Source organism: Leucoraja erinacea, chromosome 11 (genome assembly GCF_028641065.1).
Source record: "Leucoraja erinacea ecotype New England chromosome 11, Leri_hhj_1, whole genome shotgun sequence".
Lineage (NCBI taxonomy): Eukaryota > Metazoa > Chordata > Chondrichthyes > Rajiformes > Rajidae > Leucoraja > Leucoraja erinaceus.
In genome coordinates, this window is record NC_073387.1 from 42,352,707 (window position 1) to 42,376,347 (window position 23,641).

At 41.2% G+C, this 23,641-nt stretch overlaps 1 protein-coding gene across 1 annotated transcript in view; it reads left to right on the plus strand.

Annotated features, from left to right (window-relative positions):
- Window positions 1–417: 417 nt before the first annotated feature.
- LOC129701718 (nuclear factor NF-kappa-B p105 subunit-like) overlaps window positions 418–23,641 on the plus strand; it is a 38,922-nt gene continuing 15,698 nt past the window's right edge. The window contains exons 1-8 of the mRNA XM_055643090.1: window positions 418–1,927; window positions 2,497–2,537; window positions 3,912–4,010; window positions 7,832–7,980; window positions 11,884–12,038; window positions 15,811–15,969; window positions 17,525–17,629; window positions 19,271–19,362. Coding sequence (XP_055499065.1) covers window positions 1,837–1,927; window positions 2,497–2,537; window positions 3,912–4,010; window positions 7,832–7,980; window positions 11,884–12,038; window positions 15,811–15,969; window positions 17,525–17,629; window positions 19,271–19,362 — 891 coding nt within the window. The 5' untranslated portion in view covers window positions 418–1,836. The remainder of the gene's footprint in view (window positions 1,928–2,496; window positions 2,538–3,911; window positions 4,011–7,831; window positions 7,981–11,883; window positions 12,039–15,810; window positions 15,970–17,524; window positions 17,630–19,270; window positions 19,363–23,641) is intronic.

The window sequence follows — 23,641 nt, forward strand, 5'->3', positions numbered from 1 at the left end:
GTGCTCTGGAGCATAGAGAGCGAGTCTGCAGAATTAATAATTAAAAGCAAAGCGATGACAAATGAATGAAATAGGTGCAGTCTTCACTGTAGAGAACACAATGAACATTTCAGGGATATCTGTACTTAGAGAATTGCGAGGAAGAAAGGAAAGAATGAAAATTACAATCAGCAGGGAAATGGTGCTGTTGGCGATGCAGGATGGCAGATCTCTAGGTCCTGAAGGTTGTTATCCTTCCTTCTTAGTTAATGTGGCTAGTGAGTTAGTTGATGCATTGGTTTTAATTTTCCAAAGCTCTCTGGAATTAGATAAGTTCCATTAAATTGGAAAACAGTAAATGCCACTCTTTTATTCACATATGAAGGGTGATAGAAAGCAGGAAACTAGAGGCAGTCAGCTCAACATCTGCCAATGGGGAAAAGGTTAGAAAGTAATGTCAGAGACCTTATTGCAGGGTAATCAGGCAGAGTCAATGGTGTTTTGATGGAAGGAAAGTCAGATTTTAGTTCTTTAAGAAGTAATGTTTGAAGATGACATACAGAGGCTGTGAAGAGAAATAGATGGGTTAAGTGATTGGTCAAAGATCTGAATAATGCCATGTAGGTAAATGTGAAATTGGCACTTTGATTAGAAAAGTGATAAATAGTAGCATATTCTTTAAATGCTAAGAGCTTGCAGAGTCCTGAGATGCAAACATATCTGGGTGTTCTAGTGCTTGGTTCACAGAGGGTTGGTGTACTGGTACAGGAAGTCATGTATTGCAGACCTACTTACACAGAAGTAACAGACAGTTGTTCACTGTCAGGGGAACTAAATGTCAAAAATACATCACCGTTTCCTTTTCTCCAGAGATGCTGCCTGTCCCGCTCTGTTACTCCAGCATTTTGTGTCTATCTTCGGTTTAAACCGGTTCCATATATAACAACATATAACCATATAACAATTACAGCACGGAAACAGGCCATCTCGGCCCTACAAGTCTGTGCCGAACAACTTTTTTCCCTTAGTCCCACCTGCCTGCACTCATACCATAACCCTCCATTCTCTTCTCATCCATATGCCTATCCAATTTATTTTTAAATGATACCAACGAACCTGCCGCCACCACTTCCACTGGAAGCTCATTCCACACCGCTACCACTCTCTGAGTAAAGAAGTTCCCCCTCATGTTACCCCTAAACTTCTGTCCCTTAATTCTGAAGTCATGTCCTCTTGTTTGAATCTTCCCTATTCTCAAAGGGAAAAGCTTGTCCACATCAACTCTGTCTATCCCTCTCATCATTTTAAAGACCTCTATCAAGTCCCCCCTTAACCTTCTGCGCTCTCCAGAGAATAAAGACCTAACTTATTCAACCTATCTCTGTAAGTTCCTTCCTCTGTAGTTCCTTCCTACATGTAAAAATGTCGAGGTTATGTTTCAGTTATATTAGGTAACGGTGAGGCCAAATCTGGAATTATGTACACAGTATTCATCTCACTGTTCAAGAAAGGGTCTTAACATGTTAGAAGAAGTTCAGAAGTTTACGAGACAGATATCTGGAATGGGCTAGTTGTCTTGTGGTAACAACATTGGAATGGCTAGATCACTTACCACTGCAATTTAGAACAGTATGAAGGGCCTTGTTTGAAACATATTAAATCCTGAAGTGTATATTGGCAAGCATTTTTACATTGATACTAATGAAAATTGATAGATGAATATTACTTGATGAACGCAAAAGGAATTCACAAATGAGTATAGAACATTCTAAAATCTGTTCCTTAGCATAAGATATCTTCAAAACCATTTCCTTGGAAGAACAGTGAGAATACATGTTCTGGTTATCTTTTGTCTAGATGGAGAACATTGATCACTACAATAACATTGACATCAACTACGTTCTCAGCTATCAAGATTTAAACCCTTCAGCTGCTGCTTCACACTTCAGTAAGTGGCTGCAATAATTGTTACTCTCTGACAGGAGATGTTTCCTTTGTGCTGTACATAGCAAAAATAAAATTACATCTTTGGAGAAGGGTTTCCCCTCCTATCTAGGTTTAGGATTTCTTGCCAAGCTGTGGGCAGAGATCATTCGAGTGTAGACAGCTGATTCTTAACAACTTTCCACGGGAAGCTAGTTGAATAATTATTCATACCCTCCTCTGCAGCTTTGGAGTTGTGGGATCATACCTTCTATAATGCTTTTGGCTGATGTCGATCCGATAATGGCAAGTAAAAGATGTGTTTGTGTGTTCTAACTGCTGGAACAAGAAAAATGAACCCAGGATGCAAAAATAAATATTTTCATCAAGGTTGTCACTTGCTATGGTGGTTTTAATCAATTTTCCACTTTGAGGCTGATTCAAAGCATGAACAGCCACATGATTCCTGTCTATCACTCCACTTCTCAGTATAAATGGAGTAGTGGGAAGACAAATATCAATGCTCTCTGATAAATATCCAATCCAAATGGTCTCTAAAATTATAACTAAAGTTGGTATTTTTTTCATATTTAGCATGTGATCCCTACATTGAAATCATTGAACAACCTAAGCAGGTAAGCGAAAACAAATCATCCAATAATCTTTTTCATTTTACTGGTAACAGTAAGGTTCATGCCTCTAGTGTAGGCACCTTTTAATCTTGTGGATTGCACAGGTGGTTTTTCATATTATGTTTGGCTCTGATACATTGCAGGAAAATTATGAATCTCTGGAAATAACTAGACACCTATTCAAATTAAATTAGGTGGTTATCTGATTGCTTAATAACGGGCAGTACATCGGCGTAGCGGTAGAGCTACTGGAAGAGCACTGTAAGAAGCAATATTTCAAACAAACCATTGTGAAAATGGCAGGACTCCCAAATGAAAAAATTCAACAGAGATTAAGAGATATTTGTTCATAAAAATAGTAATAGGATACAGAAACAAGGTGATTAACATGCGGCTCATTTACAATCCAACTGAATTCCAAAACTTCCTTGAGAAACTGAAAGGCTCATGTCTGAACCTAAACAGGGTTGACACAGTGGCTCAGCTGGTAGTGCTGCTGACTGCAGGTGTTGTCGGTGTGGATTTTTCATGTTCTCCCTGTGACTAAGTGGGTTTCCTCCAGGTGCTCCGGTTTCCTCCCACATCCCAAATATGTGCTGGTTTGTAGGTTAATAGGCGACTCTGAATTACCTCTAATGTGTCGGGAGTGGATATGAAAGTGTGAGTGAGTGATCGCTGGCCAGCGTGGATTAAGTGGGCTGAAGGGTCTGTTTCTATCCTGTATCTCAATTCAATTAAGCTCAATGAAAAAAACAGCATTAGCAAACCCGAGTTTAATATTTGTTTAGTTTAGTTTAGTTTAGAGATACAGCATGGAAACAGGCCATTCGATCCACTGAGTCCACGCCGACCAGCGGTCCCCAAACACTAACACTATCCTACTACACACTAAATGATCATGACAGAAGCCTCCTCGCGGCGATCCCTGGAAACGACGACACGATGCACTTTGTGACACATCGGGCGACCAATTCTGTCAACATGTTGGACAATGACAGAAGCCAACAGCGAGCTATATGTCGTCTGACACACGAGCGAACGAACTACACGCTAGGGACAATTTCCCATTTTACCAAAACCAATTAGCCTACAAACCTGTATGTCTTTGGAATGTGGGAGGAAACCGGAGCACCCAGAAAAAAATCCACACAGGTCATAGAGAGAACGTACAAACCATACAGACAGCACCCGTAGCCAGGATCAACCCAGGTCTCTGGCGTTGTAAGGCAGCAACTCTACCCCCGCGTCACTGTGCCGCTGTGATGGTGCCACCCAATGGCCACTATAACATTTCACTGTCATTTCACTGTAACTGTTAAACATTTTACAATCACCTGAGAAACACTGTAGTTAGTTCATTGCATTTCTATTTTGAAGCGTGGCTTTCGGTTTCGTTATGGATGTGAAGGACCATCTCATGGAGGTTTACCTGGGGTTTCAAGTGAAAAGAACAATAAAACATATCCAGCTGTGAAGGTAGGTAATGTAACCAAATCTATGAACTAACTGCATGATTAAAACTTCTCTTTAAACATTTGGTGTCACAAGATAACTTATAAATATGTATTGTTAACTAAAACCAAGTAGAAATAATACAATGTATTGTATTGTAAAACCTTATCTAATTGTAAACCTTAATTGTGAGATGGGAAGCTTAATTAAACTTCCACACAAGGTGGATATTCATGTCGCTTCAACACCCACAGAAATTCCACACTCATTGTACTTTGGAGGAAGAAAAGGTGGTCTTATAGAAACAGGTTCTGCAAATCATGTTCTGGGGTACGTTTCCCACTGTGGGAATATAAAGCCAGGGATAGTTTCAGAATAAGAGGTTGCTGATTTAACACAAAATCAAGGAGGCATTTCATAAGTTCATGTTCATAAACGATAGGAGCAGAATTGGACATTTTCGTCCCATCAAGTCTACTCCACTGTTCAATTATGGCTGATCTATCTCTCCCTCATAACCCCATTCTCCTGCCTTCTCCCCACAACCCATAACACTTGTACTAATCAGAAATCTATCAATCTCTGCCTTAAAAATGGCCTCCACAGCCTTCTGTGGCAATGAATTCCAGTTTCACCACCCTTTGACTAAATAAATTCCTCCTCATCTCCTTCCTGAAGGTACATTTCTTTCTTCTCTCTGTGGACTGCGAACCTTTGGAAATTCCTACCACAGTTGTGGAGGCTGAATATTCCTTCTGTACTAATCCCATTGCCCAGCACCTGATCCACAGTTACGTAAAAAATCATAACTATTAATTGAAAATCTCCTCTTATTCTGCAGATCAAGTGTTCATCTAAACACTTCTTAAATGCCATCAGCAATCCAGGTTCAACCAATTCTCAGGCAATGCATTCCAAATACCTACCACTCTCTGTGAGGAAGGATTCCTCATATCGCCTCTCAATCCCTGCTTCCTTTCCCAAACCTGTGAGAACTAATTTTATCTGTCACTGATACGAGGGTGCAGTCTAGCCTGTATACTGTATACCCTTCATAATTTAATATGCCTCAAACATCTTCACTGATAACCCCCTCCTCATCTGGAGTGGAGAATGTTAACAGATCTAAATTATCCAGTGTTGGCTCATAATTGAACTACTCCATCCCAGGGAACATCCTGATGAATCTGTTGCAAACCATCCCGAGCGCAATCATATACTTCCTATATATTGGTGACGAGAAGTGCAAACAATGCTCCAGCAGTCTGACTAAAATTTATAAAAATAGAGCACAACCTCCCTACTACTGTAAATGTCCTAACTTATGAAGTTCAGTATCTCATATGCCTTCCTAACTAAATTAACTATTTGCATTGCCACCTTTAAGCCATGGTCTTATTCAACAACAGAGCAGGTTTCAATAGCAACATGGTCTATACTTGCTCTTAATTCTAATGTTCTTATATCTCCATAAACATTCCAGGCTATTTCAAACCAACCTACAGTACTCTCTTTAAAGACTTTTTGGGTGCTCACCATATGATGAAAATGTTTGTATCATTCACACCCAGCAGTCTGTGTCCACTTTAAAAATACATTGGCCTATATGGCGTACCTGTAGTGAATGTTAAAGATAGGGTGTAAAATTGGTCCCACTGACTTCCAGCAAACACCTTGCACAAGACTGTTATACAAACACTAAAGGAATGTCTGAGGTAGACACAAAATGCTGACGTCAGGCAGCATCTCTGGAGAGAAGGAATGGGTGATGTTTCAGGTCGAGACCCTTCTTCAGACTGATGACAGAACAAAAATCTGCCTTGATATAGTCCACATGAAACCGCTACAATGTCAATTAATAAATGAAAATCTATCAAATTTAAAGAGACGTTAGCTTTACAAACCTCTACAGAAGGAGCTTCTACAACCTACAGCAATATAAATGCATTTCAAAATTGACCTTAAGCATTTCCTGAACAAGCTTCTTTAAATGAAATCAAACCTTAAATTTCATGAGTGCCAAGCAAAAACTATGACTGATACTCACATCTAGATCCAGCTCCTAATTTCAACATGTTTTAATAGTAATTACACAAGTGCATTTGAGAAACAGCGGAGGTTTCAACTATGAAGTTGTCATAATTATTTATTTTAAATTGATTAATCTTACGACTTTTTGTTGTGAGTTATTTTAATTTCCTAGTTTGCAAGAGCAATATCAGCAGTTTGTTAGGTACACCCTGGAAAAATTGCATGAGTTTAATGTAGAAACAAGGAACTGCAGAAAAGGAACAAAGGACACAAAGTGCTGGAGTAACTCAGCAGGTCAAGCAGCATATCTGGAGAACATGGAGAATACAAATCCTACAAGTGCTTCATCTGACTTCACAATTTACAACTCTTCAATCTGTTTGTTTCGCACCCTCTGCTTTAATCCCTGGCCTTTGTTCCAACCACCTATAAACTTCCCCCTTGGCCTGTGTCCACCTATTACCCTGCCACGCTTTGTCCTGCCTCTCCTCACTTCCAACTTTCTCCACCCCCCCTCCCCACAATCATTCTGAAGAAGGGTCCTGATGCAAAAAGTCACATATCCATGTTCTCCAGAGATACTGCTTGACCCACTGAGTCAGTCCAACACATTGGGTCCTTTTGCATGAATTCAATCTTTAGTTATTCAACGCAAACTGGACTATCGCTTTGAAGAGAACAAATTCTAGTGCAGGAGGGGTGATGGAACTAAACAGAAAGATAATTGCAGATAGAAAGATTTTATAAAACTGTTGCTCCTCAGCAAGTGACCAATGGTTAAAAAATATATATGATCAGTTTACACACATGAAACTACAACTTAAGAATTGTGCAAATATAGACAGGAACTATTCAAATTGTTACTGACATAATTTAAACTGAAATGGACACTATTTTAGGACATGGGTGTCCTAATATTGAGGATATCCTGTAGGACATATTAATGGACATTATTGTTGAGCAATGCTGACAAGTGCAAGTGGCCGTGTGGACACAGGAAATCAAGAGGAGCACTCCTACTTTTCAACACAAGCAAAGCTCAATAAAACACACACACTGAAGCCAAAAGTTCTGACCTTAAACTATTGTTGAGTTTCCTGCCACTTGATAATTCTCCACACAGTACATTACATTTACAATAGCACGTTGGAAGATGAAGGCCAATGTTCCAAAAGCCTTTTTTTCCACCCTAACTACCAACGATACCACTGTCAGGGATCTATTTACTTATACTCCGAGATCCCTCTGCTTAAATTTGCATGTGTGTAATATGTTTTAATTAATTTTCACAAGTTTAATGCATTTATCACAACATTTACATTTTATTATTAATAATTTTTGAAATGCTATTTAAGTTTTAAGATGAAACGTATTTCAACTAGTTTGAAATGTCTGAACGTCAGTTACCTGAATGGGTCTTTCACCGCATGCGCTGCCATCAGAACAGTCCAATGACTGAGGCTCAGCTTCCACCATCTGTGGCCCAGTCATCATACGGGCATTAGACACAAAATTGCTGGAGTAACTCAGTGGGATAGGCAACATCTTGGGTGACGTTTCGGGAATGTCAGCTCATCCTTCCTCAGTTTTGGTGCCCATATTTTGTTCAGCTGTGGAATTGCAACAGGGGGCATACTTGCATTACAGCCATTTCATGTATAATCCAGGCTAACATATATCTGCTGACAGGCAGATAAATTCATTTTACATTTCTTTACATTAAAAAAAATCTAATTCCGTCCTCTTTGTTTTTATCTCACCTTGTACCATACCACAAAATGACGACAAATCCCAACCTTTCATTTGATTTATAGATCCACAACTACACAGGGCCTGCCAGGGTTATTGTGCAGTTGGTTACCAGCGATGAGCCGCCACTTCTGCATGTTCACAGCCTGGTAGGAAGACAATGTAAAAATGGGATCTGTTTTGCTGAGATAGATTCCGAGGACATGACCACAAGGTAGGAAAAAAGGTTCAAAGCAATGCAGGAATTCAGAAGTTTATTTCAGATTCAGCTTATTTAAGTTTAGAATCTGAACTGTAGGTTAGATGAATATAGCAAATCAGAAATAACAACTGCAAAAATGTTTTTTGGAAATAAGTTACGTTCAAGCTACAATTTTGGCATATGGCTATAATTTTGACATAAAACCAAAAAATGGTACAGGTATTTTGCATGTCAAATTAGTAAAATGAGGTGAATAATCAAGGAAGTAACTTTAATCTAACCCTTCCCTGGAAAACCAAAAGGTTTTGCCTGGTCCCTTGGTGAAGGACATATTATTGGTGGATTGAAATTAACAATATTTAATAGGTAATGATACAGATACAGATATACAGCGTGGAAATAGACCCTTCAGCCCACTGGGTCTGCACCGAACAGTGATTACCCCATACAATAACACTATCCTACATACTAGGGGCAATTTACAATTTTTACCAAAACTAATTAACCTACAAACCTGAATGTCTTTTGGACTGTGGGAGCAAACCGGAGCACCCGGAGAAAACCCACATGTTCACGGGAAGAAAGTACAAACTCCGTACAGGCAGCATCCACAGTCAGGATCGAACCCGGATCTCTGGCGCTGTGAGGCTGCAACTCTACCGCTATGCCACTGTACCCAAGCCTGTCCCACCAAATTGCCACCTTACTGGTTAGTCAAACATGGGTCTCTTATTCAATTCTGCTAGAGTCAGACAATGTTCTTTATTCCTTTGAATAAAGTTGACGGAAAGGGTTTTGGGGAGGAAATGGGGTGAGAATGATGGTGGTTAATAGATTACTGGTTTACTACTGTCCCATTGTGTTTCTCCCCAATCTGAGGTCACTTGCAAAATATTACAGATCCACAAATGATTTTCCGGCACACTTGGTTCTAGAGCCTTGCTATATTATCCGTTTTGCCCGGACCAATAGAGGTCATCATGGGGCCAAGATACAGGTCCGCAAATTTGGCCCTCGGAAGTCGGCTATGGGAACGGTTCTGCCGGCTCTGGGCGGGGTAGAGTTCCAGAGCCCCGGCTGCAGGGAGCAAATTTGAGCTGACACTTGGTGAGGAAGTCCCGATGAGGTTGAGATCGGCTGCCTTACCCAGCCTAGGTACCACATTTTCGGGGGGGGGGGGGGGGGGGGGGGGGGGGGGGGGGGGGGGGGGGGGGGGGGGGAGGGGGGGGGGGGGGGGGATTTCAAGCGCGCTCTCATAATTTTGTCCAGATTAGGGGAGGTGCCAGACCACCAGTTGCTGGAAAATCGGTGGTGGACCTGGACCAACTGTTATGGTGTTGGTCTCAATTTGAACTGAACTCGCAATTTTTACTGATGTACTGTCTAGAAAATTTCACAGCTCTGCTCCCAAGAATTAGCTCTTTATGCTTTGTATAAAGCAGTAGAGATCAGACTGAAAGTTTTGAGATGAGAAAATAAAACAATTCCGTGCTGTTGAAAATTGGGTTAAACAAGAATAGATTAATTTTGTATACATTTCTGGGTGTCCAAGCACCTGTTGGGAAATCCATCTTCATTTTTGGCAGTATTTTAATTCTCCCTTGGGCATTTTGTCAAACACAAAGATTCCCCAATGACGTTAACAGAACTGCGAAATGCAAAATTCATCCGCAGTGAGATTTTCCACCTCACTGGTCTGAAAGATAACGGTTACAACAATCAGCTTTCCAAACCCTGCTTCTTCTGAAACCAAGTTATTTTTAGGGCCAGCAGTTGAACAGCAGTCTTTGTCCATACTGATATGCCTGACCAACTATGACCTGAAATATAACCTCATATGTGCCTTGGACTCTGTGGAGATCAGGGTCACAATCATTCTCAGCTTACTAGTTTAGTTTAGTTTGGTTTAGTTTAGAGATACAGCACGGAAACAAGCCCTTCATCCCACTGAGTCCACACCGACCAGCGATCCCTGCACATTAAGACTACCCTGCACTAGGGACAATTTTTAAATTTATACCAAGCCAATTAACTTACAAACCTGCACATCTTTGGAGTGTGGGAGGAAACCAAAGTTCTTCGAGAAAACTCATGCAAGTCATGGGGGGAACGTGCAAACTCCATACAGTCAGCACCCGCAGTCAGGATCGCACCCCGGCAGCAACTCTACCACTGTGCCACTGTGCCGCACTAGATATAGCATCATTCCAGGCTGTTGATTCTGAGCTTTGCCACATCTCAATGTTTGCTACTCACTCTTTCATTGGGAGGTCACCTAAGCTCTATACTCAAGGAGAGGTGACTTCACACAGCAGCAAGCAGCATAGGAGCAATTGGAAAGGGCATTTGCCCAAATTGCTAGATTCTCCAAGGTACATCGCATTCAGCAACCGTACTCCTGTTCTTAACACCCGGTCAAGTTCCTGCCAAGCACTCCTAACTTCAGCCATGGAGGGTCTTCCCAGCCCTCAATGCATGAAGTACATGCCAATTGCGGGCACTGTTCTCCACCACTCTGTCCAAATGGCACTGTGGCGCAGCGGTAGAGTTGCTGCCTTACAGTGCCAGAGATCCGGGTTTGATTCTGACTATGGGTGCTGTCTGCGTGGAGTTTGCATGTTCTCCCCGTGACTGCGCAGGTTTTCCCAAGGAGCTCCAGTTTCCTCCCACACACCAAAGAAGTAAGTTTTTTGTAAATTGCAGTATGTTCCGTAAAAGCAGCTGCAGAGTTTGACCTGCTGGCAGACATGCTGAGAGCCAAAGATTATAGAGGAGCTACTCTATAATCTTTGCTGAGAGCTGTGTGGTCTTGCAGCACATCAACAAGGAGCATTGCGCTGAAACCAGCGACGTCAGTTTCATCTTGGCATTATACGGGCACACCTGACTGATGCTCTGTGAGACTGGCAAGTTGAGATCTTCTCTTTCAAGATCACCATTAGAATGACCCAAAAGTTGTTTCAATGTCAAATAAATGGCATGGAGCAATTTATTAGCCAGCAACTAATAATTTGGTATAAATGCAAACTTCTCTGAAGCCCCAGCATGTGTGCGGCATAGTGGCGCAGCGATAAGGTTGCTGCCTATTGCCCCTGTCCCACTTAGGAAACTTGAACGGAAACCTCTGGAGACTTTGCGCCCCACCCAAGGTTTCCGTGTGGTTCCCGGAGGTTGCAGATGGTTGCCGGAGGTTGCAGGTAGTGAAAGCAGGTAGGGAGACTGACAAAAATCTCCGGGAACCGCACGGAAACCGTGGGTGGGGCACAAAGTCTCCAGAGGTTTCCGTTCAGGTTTCCTAAGTAGGACAGGGGCATTATAGCACCAGAGACCCGGGTTCGATCCTGACCATGGGTGCTGTCTGTACAGAGTTTTACGTTCCCCCTGTGACTGCGTGGGTTTTCTCCGGTTTGCTCCGGTTTCCTCCAAATGCGTACAGGTTTGTAGGTTAATTGGCTTCTGTAAACTGTAAATTATCCCTGATGTGTAGGATAATGCTAGTGCGTGGGGTAATTACCGGCGTGTGGACTCGGTGGGCTGGAGGGCCTATTTCCATGCCGTATCTTAAAAGTCTAAAGTCTAAAGTCATTGTTCCAGTTCATATCCTATGCATATGCAAAATAATCACTCATGATGCTCTTGAATTGGGTTAAGACTACTTGAATTCTTTAAATAGATTTTTCACTGGGTAAGAAAGTTTCAATCCAAACATTCTGAGCATAACTGGAATAATGTCAGATGGAAGTCTTTGTTTGCTGTAATCTGTAACAGGTTGCACATCACCACACCTAAAGTTATCATAAAAGTTATTTTGTTGACTATAAGTAAGACATATTTTATAGCTATAGAGTAAAATATTCTGACTTGGTATTTTAAATGCATCTGTGAAGATAGCTGATAAATGTATTATCTGATTAGCTTTCCCAACCTTGGAATCCTTCATGTTCCAAAGAAAGATGTAGCAGCAATTATAGAAGAACAGCTGGTTAAGTCCTGGATGTCAGATCTCAATGATGAAAATCCTTCACTTTCTGATGAAGATGGAGTGGAATTGCAACAGAATCAGTTGCAAAGTGAGTTAACATTATTAGTTTGCTTTCTTCATCCAATATTCAAATGCAAAACTAAATCTGCTTTCTTTCTAAAGTCTAATCATTTCCCGGACTATGGATCTCACTGTCAAGGCACCATTATTGGACGCTCCTAATTGTTCTTCTGAGGTGTTGCGAAGCCACCTTCATGAACCGTATATATGGCAAAAGTATTCCAACAGATCTATCGGTCAGGGAGTTCCAGAGCCCAGACCTGTTATTTGATAGTATCTGATTTTAACAGCAATGGTGAAGTTTGAGCTTTCAGAGTCATAGAGTCAAAAGTCATACAGTGTGGAAACAGGCCCTTTGGTCCAACTTGCCCACACTGGCCAACATATCCCAGTCACACTAGTCCCACCTACCCGTGTTTGACCCATATCGCACCAAACCTGTCCGATCCATGTACCTGTCTAACTGTTTCTTAGACATTGGGATAGTCCCTGCCTCAACTACTTCCTTTGCCATCATTGGGACACCGCTACCGGCCTTGGAGGGCATCTACCACACACGGTGCCTCAGGAAGGCCATCAGCATCCATAAAGACTCCTCACACCCTTGTAATGGACTGTTCGAACTACTTCCCTCCGGCAGACGTTACAAGGCCTTCTATGCCCGAACCTCCAGACTCAGGAACAGCTTCATTCCCAGAGTTATAGCGGCTCTGAACCGGCCCTGCTGAGTGCCCCCCACTCCCCCTGGACTGTCTCCCTCGGATGGTCACGTCGCACAGACACATCTGCACTTTAGTCTGTTGAACTGTTTTACTGTTGTAATGCTATTTTTACAAACCATGTTTCTCGGGGTATCTAAATCTAAATGTTATTAGTTATTTAAGTATGACATCGGATGGAAGCAGCATACCCAAATCTCATTGCACTTATGTGCAATGACAATAAAATATATTATTATTATTATTATTATTATTATTATTATTATTATTATTATTATTATTATTATTATTATTATTATTATTGTTCCATACACCCACCACAATTTGTGTGAAAAAGTTCCCCTCATATTCCAATTAAATAATTTCCCCTTCACCTTTTCATTGCAGGATCTCAGTTCAGTCCAAGTAAAATCTGAATTTTACAAAGTTTTATTACATCAGCTGTAGACCACTAGGGGCGCCGGGGAGAAGGCAGCCCTGCCGGCAGTCTGTTTGTCTTTTCACTCTTTTGTTATTTTTTAGTTTGTTAAAAGTTTTGTTTTAATGTTCTTTGGATTGTTTTATGTGGGGGGAGAGGGGAGAGGGGAGGGGATGGGGGAAACATTTTTTCAAGATCCTACCTTGCCGGAGATGTGATTATTTTTCGGATCACAATCTCCGGGCTCTGCGGCCTACCATCGCTGGGACTGGAAGCCTCCTCGGACTGTCGTGAGCCCCACCGCGGGGCGCGGACTTAACATAGGAGCTGATTACTTGCCTGGGATCGCTCCCACCGCAACCAACATCACGGACTCGCAGTCTTCGGATGAGGCCGAGTCAGGAGCTCCAACGTCGTGGAAGGTTCGCCCAGCCCCGACGCGAGGTTCAATCGCCTGGCGCGGGGGAGCTGGCATCCCCCCCAATGTGGGAGCATGATCGCCTCGACGTGGAGGGCCCGAAAGCCACCGGCTACGGGAGTCAAGATCATCCTGTCAACGGGGGCTCGAGGCCCAAGACCGAGGAAGAACTAAGGGAAGGACTTGAACTTCGCCAGTTCATTGACTATATTTAAGAGGGAGTTAGATGTGGCCCATGTGGCTAAAGGGATCAGGGGGTATGGAGAGAAGGCAGGTACAGGATGCTGAGTTGGATGATCAACCATGATCATATTGAATGGCTCGAAGGGCCGAATGGCCTACTCCTGCACCTATTTTCTATGTTTCTATGTTTCTAACTATATTTCGCCTTCCATCACAGTGAGGAATGTGTAGGAGTCACTGTGGTGGATGTTCATGTTAAAATGGGTTTTTGAGTGTTCTGTTACTTTTAATTGTATGACTGACCTGGCAAATGAAATTCCTCGTATGTTACAAAACATACTTGGCGAATAAAGTGTGATTCTGATTCTGATGCTGGCATTCAATTTTATTCTTCTTTTTCTTCGGCAGTGCCTCAGGATTGATAATGATTTGCGTGCATAGAAGTTCCGAGGGTTTTGTGATGATTGATGATGCTAAATAGGAAGGAGTTTGTTGATAGGGTGGGTGTGCGCACCGTTTGGGAGAAGGTGTGTTCCTTCCACACTTTATCCTGACCTTTGAGTACTCCCTGCACACAGATTTGAGGTCCACATCGTCATCTAAAATGCTCCTTCCCCATTTTAAGTTAGCATGGGTCGGAGATTCCCAGGGGCTGGTGTGCATATTGCATTTCCAAATTCATGGAGGTTTTGTGCACATCCTCAAATCATTTATTTTGTTCATCTGATAATCTGTTCCTATGACAGCATTCACAATGGAGAGTCCATATCAGGAGTCTGGTACTGGGCATGTGAATGTCCAACCTGCCTAAAGGAGCTAACTGGGAGTTATTAGGGCCTCAATGCTGAGATTGCTGGCCTGGGAGAAGATAGTGACCTTGATTCGAATTTCACTTAATTGGTACATGTGACAAAAAACCTTGAAACCTTGAATGTGAGTTTTTACTGACTGGCTGGAATTCCCATTCTCTAACTTCAGTTTGGATGGGTTGAACCAGATTTATTTACTGTGAGTAATCACAATTTTCACTACATTAATTAATTGCCTGACATGGAAAATGCATAAAATCCTTCACACTTAGACATCAGGTTTGGAGTTTCTTATCTGTAACAAAAGCATTTCACTGCCAACTAACAGTCAGAGGAATTGACGGCAGGGATTTGCTATAAATTGTATTGCCACTAGAAAAAATTGCCTCATATTGCCACCTTTCAAATTAGTTTGCTTCCTGTCACCATTGTGAAAATCAGTGAGCGGACCAGAATCGAAGCATTCCCAATGGCATGCAAGCATAAGTAACATGTTGGCATCTGGGCCATAATTTGATGTAATATTCACATTGAATAATTCATAATTTATGTGCAAAAGTTTCAGCATTTTCAGGCAAGGGTAGATGTGAAAACCCTTAGCTTGATATGCCACATTAACATTGCCCCTTCATGAAAGTGGGATTTAGCTGTGTATTTCACCAATGCTTGGATTGGCAGGATATTACCATATAATGAATACAAATAAAACGACCAGATAAAACCATCTTGCTTATTTCAGCCTAATTACATTTTTAGAAGTATGATACTGTCGGTTGATTACTGACCGATAATTAAAATGACCAAGTGTTGGATTTGGCTCCTTTAAGGGTTCACTAATTAATGGATAGATTTTGCAATTATTTTTAAAATCTCTTCCAATATGGTTTTTTTTCCTCTCTCAATCTCAACTCAATTCTCCCTCATATTTTTGTACTTCTCTTTTTGATTTGGTATTGCTCATTCAATTCAACCTAATTTACACCACTTTTTCAGCCCTCGAGCTGTTAATTTCACAATGTTTCCGTTGGATTTGATGAGGCGATAAATTGTAGCTTTCTTTCTAATTTTATTAACAGCACCTTGCAGAAACTAAAGCACAATTTGAAGATAGGTCGATAGGACACCTGAAGCAGATGTGACCCACAAACAGCAAATGATGGTCCCATGTAGAATAGTAACAACATGCGATGTAATGGAACAAGTAATGCAATTAATGCAATGTTAATGCAAAACTGATTTTTTTCCAATGTTAGAAGAAGACAGAGAGAGAATTCATCATGAAGCCCAGAAGCAAACCAAATACATGGATCTCAGTGTTGTTCGCCTGATGTTTACTCCATACCTTCCTGGAAGTGATGGCAAGTTTACTCATAGACTTAGCTCAGTCATATCTGGACCCATTTATGACAGCAGTGAGTATATTTTCCATGGATTATATTATGGCCAGAATGAAGTTATGTTTTTGTGTCTTAAATGATTGCTCGTGAATAATTTGGTTTGATAATAAGTCAAGATTCTCTTATGGAGTCAAGACTCCATAAATTGGAGTTGTTAATCCAAATCATAATATATAATAATTAGGGCTATAGGGAATGTTTGGTTGTGGGCAGCTGTGGAATTTAAATATCAATACTGAATAGATTTTTTTCTCAATCAGTTTGTTGTAATCTTAAGCAATGAAAGATATTATTTTTCTGAATGTGTATTCATATAAAACAGAAACTGCAGAGCTCTTGTTTTCATTCTGTTCGCCGGCTACATTAATGCCATTCCAATTCATGAAGAATGATCTAAATAACTAATATGGGTATTTTGCACCTGAATGAGAATAATGAGGGCACCTTGTTCAACTGCCATTGGTACAACTGGACTAGCACCATGGTGCTTTGTCACAGTGACCAAAACTAAGAAATAGCCAAACAGTTTGGGGAATTTTATTTTTTTAGCTTTTAACTCAGATATGCCAGTGCCTTTCTTCAAAGGATATTCAACTATTTTGGATTAGACTCAAGATTTTTGAGGTACAGCGCGGAAACAGGCACTTTGGCCCAATGAGGCCACGCCGACCAGCGATCCCTGTACACTAGCACTATCCTACAAACTAGGGACGATTTATAATTGCTTTTTACCAAAGCCAATTAATCTATAAACCTGTATGTCTTTGGACTGTGAGGAAGCTGGAGCACTCAGAGAAAACCCACAGGGTCACAGGGAGAACGTAAAAAGTCGGTATGGACAACACCCGTAGTCAGGATCAAACCCGGGTCTCTGGCACTGTAAGGCAGCAACTCTACCACTGTGCCACTATGCAGCCCTATTGCTTTCCTTTGATGAGAGGCTTTTCGGAATTTAAGTAGGCTCACAGTGAAACTTGCCCTAACCTCATCAAGCCATACCGTGGCCTGGCAAGAGAACAGTGGATAAAACTCCCAAAGTCTCATCCATCCATTAAGCTTCCTGTTACTGCTTATCCCGAGTGAAACCAGGCTAGTCTTAACACAGAACTGAAACATGGCAGGCACTGGTCCCACAATTAATTCTTCCTTCCTCCAAACTACTGAAACTAAATTTTGAAGGTAATTTAAACATTGTGGGTTTTTTGTTTAATTTCTTATAGAGACGGAGTGGGAATTGAAAGCAGGCCCTTCAGCCCAACCTGCCCATGCCAACCAACATGCCATGTACACTAATCCCACTTGCCTGCAGTTGGCCCATATCCTTATAAACCTATCTTATCCATGTACCTGTCCAAATGTATTTTTAACATTGTGATAGTACCTTCCTCAACTACTTCCTCTGGCAGCTCGATACATATAACTACCACCCTTGGTGTAAAAAAAGTTACCCCTCAGGTTCCTATTAAATCTTTCTCCCTCACCGTTAACCTATAATTGAATTTATAATTAAAAATAATTTAGAGGAAGAGTTTACACCAAATAAGTGTGTATGTTGTGTTTCCTTTTGTAGAAGCACCCAATGCATCAAGTTTGAGAATAGTACGAATGGCCAAAACTGCCGGCAGTGTGTTGGGAGGGGAAGAAGTCTTTCTGCTGTGTGACAAAGTACAAAAAGGTAAACAATAACCGGGCGTTTATTGACCACACTGTGTCAGTTGTTATGGTAAAATAAAGTGGCCATATGTCGACCATACAGCAAATATATCCATTTATAATGAGTGAAAACAATCTACTTAAAGAGAATTAAAGTTATGAGAAACCACAGCAACTGCTTCCAATAAAGGGAGGATAATAGCTCTGGAAAAAAAATGTAATGTGGGGGATCGTGGCATATAAATTATGTGCATGAAATCAACCCCAGTCACTTACACTACTGTTATCACCAAGCTTGGTTGGTGCGGGTCCAATCATCTCCTTTCTGACATTCTATGTCGCCTTTGATTGAACACATGATATATTTTCTGTTATAACCATATAACCATAACAATTACATCACAGAAACAGGCCATCTCGGCCATACAAGTCCGTGCCGAACAACTTTTTTCCCTTAGTCCCACCTGCCTGCACTCATACCATAACCCTCCATTCCCTTCTCATCCATATGCCTATCCAATTTATTTTTAAATGATACCAACGAACCTGCTGCCACCACTTCCACTGGAAGCTCATTCCACACCGCTACCACTCTCTGAGTAAAGAAGTTCCCCCTCATGTTTCCCCTAAACTTCTGTCCCTTAATTCTGAAGTCATGTCTTCTTGTTTGAATCTTCCCTATTCTCAAAGGGAAAAGCTTGTCCACATCAACTCTGTCTATCCCTCTCATCATTTTAAAGACCTCTATCAAGTCCCCCCTTAACCTTCTGCGCTCCAGAGAATAAAGACCTAACTTATTCAACCTATCTCTGTAACTTAGCTGTTGAAACCCAGGCAACATTCTAGTAAATCTCCTCTGTACTCTCTCTATTTTGTTGACATCCTTCCTATAATTGGGCGACCAAAATTGTACACCATACTCCAGATTTGGTCTCACCAATGCCTTGTACACTTTTAACATTACATCCCAGCTTCTATACTCAATGCTCTGATTTATAAAGGCTAGCATACCAAAAGCTTTCTTTACCACCCTATCTATATGAGATTCCACCTTCAAGGAACTATGCACGGTTATTCCCAGATCCCTCTGTTAAACTGTATTTTTCAATTCCCTACCATTTACCATGTACGTCCTATTTTGATTTGTCCTGCCAAGGTGTAGCACCTCACATTTATCAGCATTAAACTCCATCTGCCATCTTTCAGCCCATTTTTCCAAATGGCCTAAATCACTCTGTAGACTTTGGAAATCATCTTCATTATCCACAACTATCTTGGTATCATCTGCATACTTACTAATCCAATTTACCACCCAATGTTCATCCAGATCATTGATGTACATGACAAACAACAAAGGACCCAACACAGATCCCTGAGGCACCCCATTAGTCACCTGCTTCCAACCCGACAAACAGCCATCCACCATTACCCTCTGGCTTCTCCCATTCAGCCGCTGTTGAATCCATCTTGCTATTCCGGCATTTATACCCAAGTTATCCATCTTCTAGTATGATTTATAGATTAGTGGTTCTAATGCTGTATAGATTTGTGAAATATTAAAGTGCGAAGGCTATTTCTTAGCATTTACATTTAAACTGAAATTAATTGCGAGGAGGAAACCTTTGTTTAATCTAATTCTGATTTATTGTTTTCTCCTTCTCAGATGATATTCAGGTCCGATTCTTCCAGGAAGATGAAAGTGGACACATTTGGGATGCATTTGGAAAATTTAATGCTGCTGATGTTCATCGACAGGTAGAGGCTCCAATAGATTTTACAACAAGTATGGTGCAGACAACCTTATACTGAAAAAAAATCTGGGTGGCATGGTGGCGTAGTGGTAGAGTTGCTGCCTTATAGCTGCCAGGTTTGATCCTGACTACGGGTGCTGTCATTACGGAGTCCGTACGTTTTCTCCATAAGCTCTCCATGGGTTTTCTCCAAGATCTTCTGTTTCCTCCCACACTCCAAAGCCAAACAAGGTTTGTAGATTAATTGGCTTGGTAATGGGTGGGGATTGCTGGTCGGTGCGGACTCGGTGGGCCAAATCTCTAAACGAAACTAAACTAATCGAAAAACATAACTTATTTTCAGCCCTCACTAAAGATGCAACTAAACAGTTTCAACTTTATAGGATGATCAAGTGGATTTTAATTTGTTTTGCTAAATTGCTATTCAATTTATTCACATTCAATACAAAGAATCACTTCCAGAGACAAGCCCAAATTGCCACGGAGCAAAAGTGTGCACTTATATGTGAAGTAGTCTCTGGAGAACATGGCCAGGAAACTGATTGTGCAGTAAATGATTTGACTAGAATTTAGTTCAAGATTATGAAACATTGCCTTATGGAAATCTATAGACAATGTTGAGGTGAGAAAAAAAATTTTTCACCCAGAGAGTTGTGAATTTATGGAATTCCCTGCCACAGAGGACAGTGGAGGCCAAGTCACTGGATGGATTTAAGAGAGAGTTAGATAGAGCTCTAGGAGCTAGTGAAGTCAAGGGATATGGGGAGAAGGCAGGCACGGGTTATTGATCGGGGACGATCAGCCATGATCACAATGAATGGCGGTGCTGGCTTGAAGAGCTGAATGGCCTCTTCCTGCAACTATTTTCTATGTTTCTATGTTTGTACCATTACTCAGCGTTCGGTAGTTGAGAATCATCCATCATAATCAATGTGACATTTTGAAGATCCTTAATTTATATGTTTTTTCAGCAATTCACTGTGCATCTAAGTTAGAGCATAATATATTACATTGGCAATGAGGATGTTAGGATTAATGTGGGAATTCGTAATATTAAAAAATGATTCTGGATAGATCTGCACCAATATTTAGGGATGCCTTCAGGATGTGGGAGGAAACCAGGGGAAACCCACGCAGTCACAGGGAGGACATGTAAACAGGCAGCACTCGAGGTCAGGATCAAACCTGGATCTCTGGCACTGTGGGGCAACAGCTGTGTCATTGTGCCATCATTTAGAAGATGAAAATGGATATCTCCAGAGTGTCAGTTGTAATTCAGAGGAAACTAAAATTGAAAATCAAAATTCAAAACACTCTCTCTTTTTTTCAATTTCGATTTAAAAACTTTATTGGCATGATAAAAAGACATTGTTATATTGCCAAAGTATAAAACATGACATACATATTTGAAATGCATAAGTATAAATACAAGTATACAGTGTATGGATAGGTATGTCCCTGTACATAAACTTGCAATTGGCCTATAGCCCTTTATTGATTGCTACACGTTCTTGCAGCTGTAAGCAGTACAACACAATAGCAAGTTTAACAATTCAATATTAATTTCTTAGTGTTAGTTAATGTCGATTAGTGTGTGCGTACATATGTGCATGTTGGTCATTCACCGTCTCTCAGGTTATGGCATGCTGTTACGTATTGTGCACCAAGATGTGCCGTATTTCCTTCGCCAAGGATTATTCTTAGTTTTGATGTATCATCTAGTTCTTTAAAGTCAGGGGTTGCCACACTGAGTTTGTCAAAATATGCTTTCCTTGTTTTGTCAATTTTTTTGCATTTTAGGAGGAAGTGCACCTCTGTTTCAACCTCATCTGTCAAACAGTGGCCGCATATTCTGTTTTCTCTTGGTTGCCAGAATCTCTTCTGTCTTCCTTTTTCAACTGCCAAATAGTGGTCACTTAGCCTGTATTTGGTGAGGGTCTGTCTCTGCTTTATGTCTCTAACAGTTGAGAGATAGTCTGCCAATTTATAATCTCTTTTTAGGGCACGGTAACATTCTAATCTGCTTTGGCTTTTGGTTTCTTTATCCCAATGTTCCAAGTACGTTTCTTTACATTGTTTGATCATTTGGTTCACTCTAACTGGTGATTGGGGGTCAGTATTGATCTGGGGCCGGTCAGGGTTTAACTGGATAGGGTTTAACTGAATAGGGGTAGTTAGTCTCAGTACCAACTGACACAGGGAACTCTTTTCTGGGTTCCCCTCTTGTGTTTGAAGGGCTTTAAACTGGAGGGTATCTGGGGGGCTAGATTTAAGGTGATTCCAAAAATTTAGTGCTCTTTTCTGGATATTTATTATCAGTGGGTATCTGCCTAGTTCCACCCTACATGCGTTTGTTGGTGTTTTCCTTTGGATACGGAGGATGTTCCAACAAAATTCCGCATGCATGGCCTCTGTTGTATGTTTTTCCCATTTACTATAACTATGGTGACTGAGCGGGCCCCAGACTTCACTACCATAAAGCGCAATAGGCTGGATTACACTGTCAAATATTTTAAACCAGATTTTAATTGGGATTTGGATGTTGTAGAATCTTCTTTTTATTGCATACAGAGCTCTTCGAGCTTTCTCTTTTAATGCATTCACTGCCATATTGAAGTTCCCTGATGCGGAAACAGTTAGACTGAGGTAAGTATAGCTCATAGTGTGTTCGATAACAGTACCATTGAGAGTAAATTTGTATTTAACTTCCTGACATCTGGGTCTTTTCTGAAAAATCATGATGTCGGTTTTTTTTTAGATTTACTGCCAGGGCCCAATTTTGGCAGTACTCATCAAGTAGGTCCAACTATTGCTGCAGTCCCTGTTCTGTGGGGGACAGCAGAACCAAGTCATCCGCATAAAACAGGGATTTTACCTCTCCGTCCAGAAGACAGAGGCCCAGCGCTGTGCTCTGGTCCAACTTTACTGACAAATCGTTGATATATACATTAAACAGTGTTGGGCTCAGATTGCAGCCTTGCCGGACACCTCTTCTCTGGGCGAAGAGATCAGTGCGTTTGTCCCCAATTTTAACGCCACATTTATTATTCAGATACATTGATTTGATAAGGTCATATACCTTTCTCTCTCCCTCATCTCTTTATCTCTTTCTCTATTTCTCTCTTTCTCCCTTTCTTACCCACAAATTCTCACCCTTTCTCTCCATCACCACAGGTATCCATAAAAATATGAGTGACCATGTCTGTCAGTGAGTGTGAAATTGATGTGGATCACCCAGTGGTCAAAGTCACTGGAAAATCCAGAGTGAAGTTGAAACACATGGGAAGGTCTTCGAGAATTATAAACCTGCAGTGTGTTTTCCAGTGATTGTTGTTTATATGTGTGAACATCACTTCTTGTATTTAACTAGACTTGAAAGTTTATGAATGACATCTGGTAACGAACCAGCATTTCTGTTGCCTGTTTGGATGAGCCCGTTTGTTTATTTATTTTAAAGTGGCAGGTGGTGTGCGGTGAACATCTACCAGGTGTAAAGGAAATTGCTACCTGGTGGCTTCCTACTTCCTCAAAATAGGTCATGTGGTTATTTGTTGTACCATGCTTGCCTTTCAGTTGAAAACTAGCACAATCAACAGATGTTCAAGTAAAAATGCACGGTTTCTTTGTTCAGCACCCCATTGTTCAGGCCAGCATGAAGTCAATGCTCTGAACAGCCAGATTATGGACTGTGCCATAGGTGACCATGAAGTGGAAGACACACTCTGGATTTAATTTTACTATGACTTGTATAGGCAGCAAAACAGCAGATAACGAACCTAATAGTTGTCTCCATGATGTTCCTGGGTATCTGGTTGGAGTTCAGTCTTCAGCAAGTGGAAGATCTCAACCACTTATTTGGAAACCTTCATCTCCAAATAAATTGTTCTACTACCATGTGGCCAGAGGAGCATTGCTCCAAGAAGGTTCTTGGGTGGAAGGTACTCCCTGCCAGAGCCATCCTCACTTCACCCCTTCAGCCTTAGTTTACCTTAGAGTCTACTTCTCCAGCACTTGATCATAGAGAAGAACAAGCAGGACAACAGCAAAAACTCACTTGTCTCAGCCTTCACAGAAATTCCCAGTTCCCAGCGAACGTGTAAAGTAATAATGATTATTTTTAAATGGTCCAGTGTCCTTCCTGCTGCTCAAGTCTGAATTCTTGACCCTTGCCCATTAGGTGCATGAGCACAGCTTGCTTTGTCAGGCCAGCCATCACATGAGCATGACACAAAATCAATGTTCTTGCTGCATACTTGATAGTCTTTGAGAAAGCGGGGATTGCG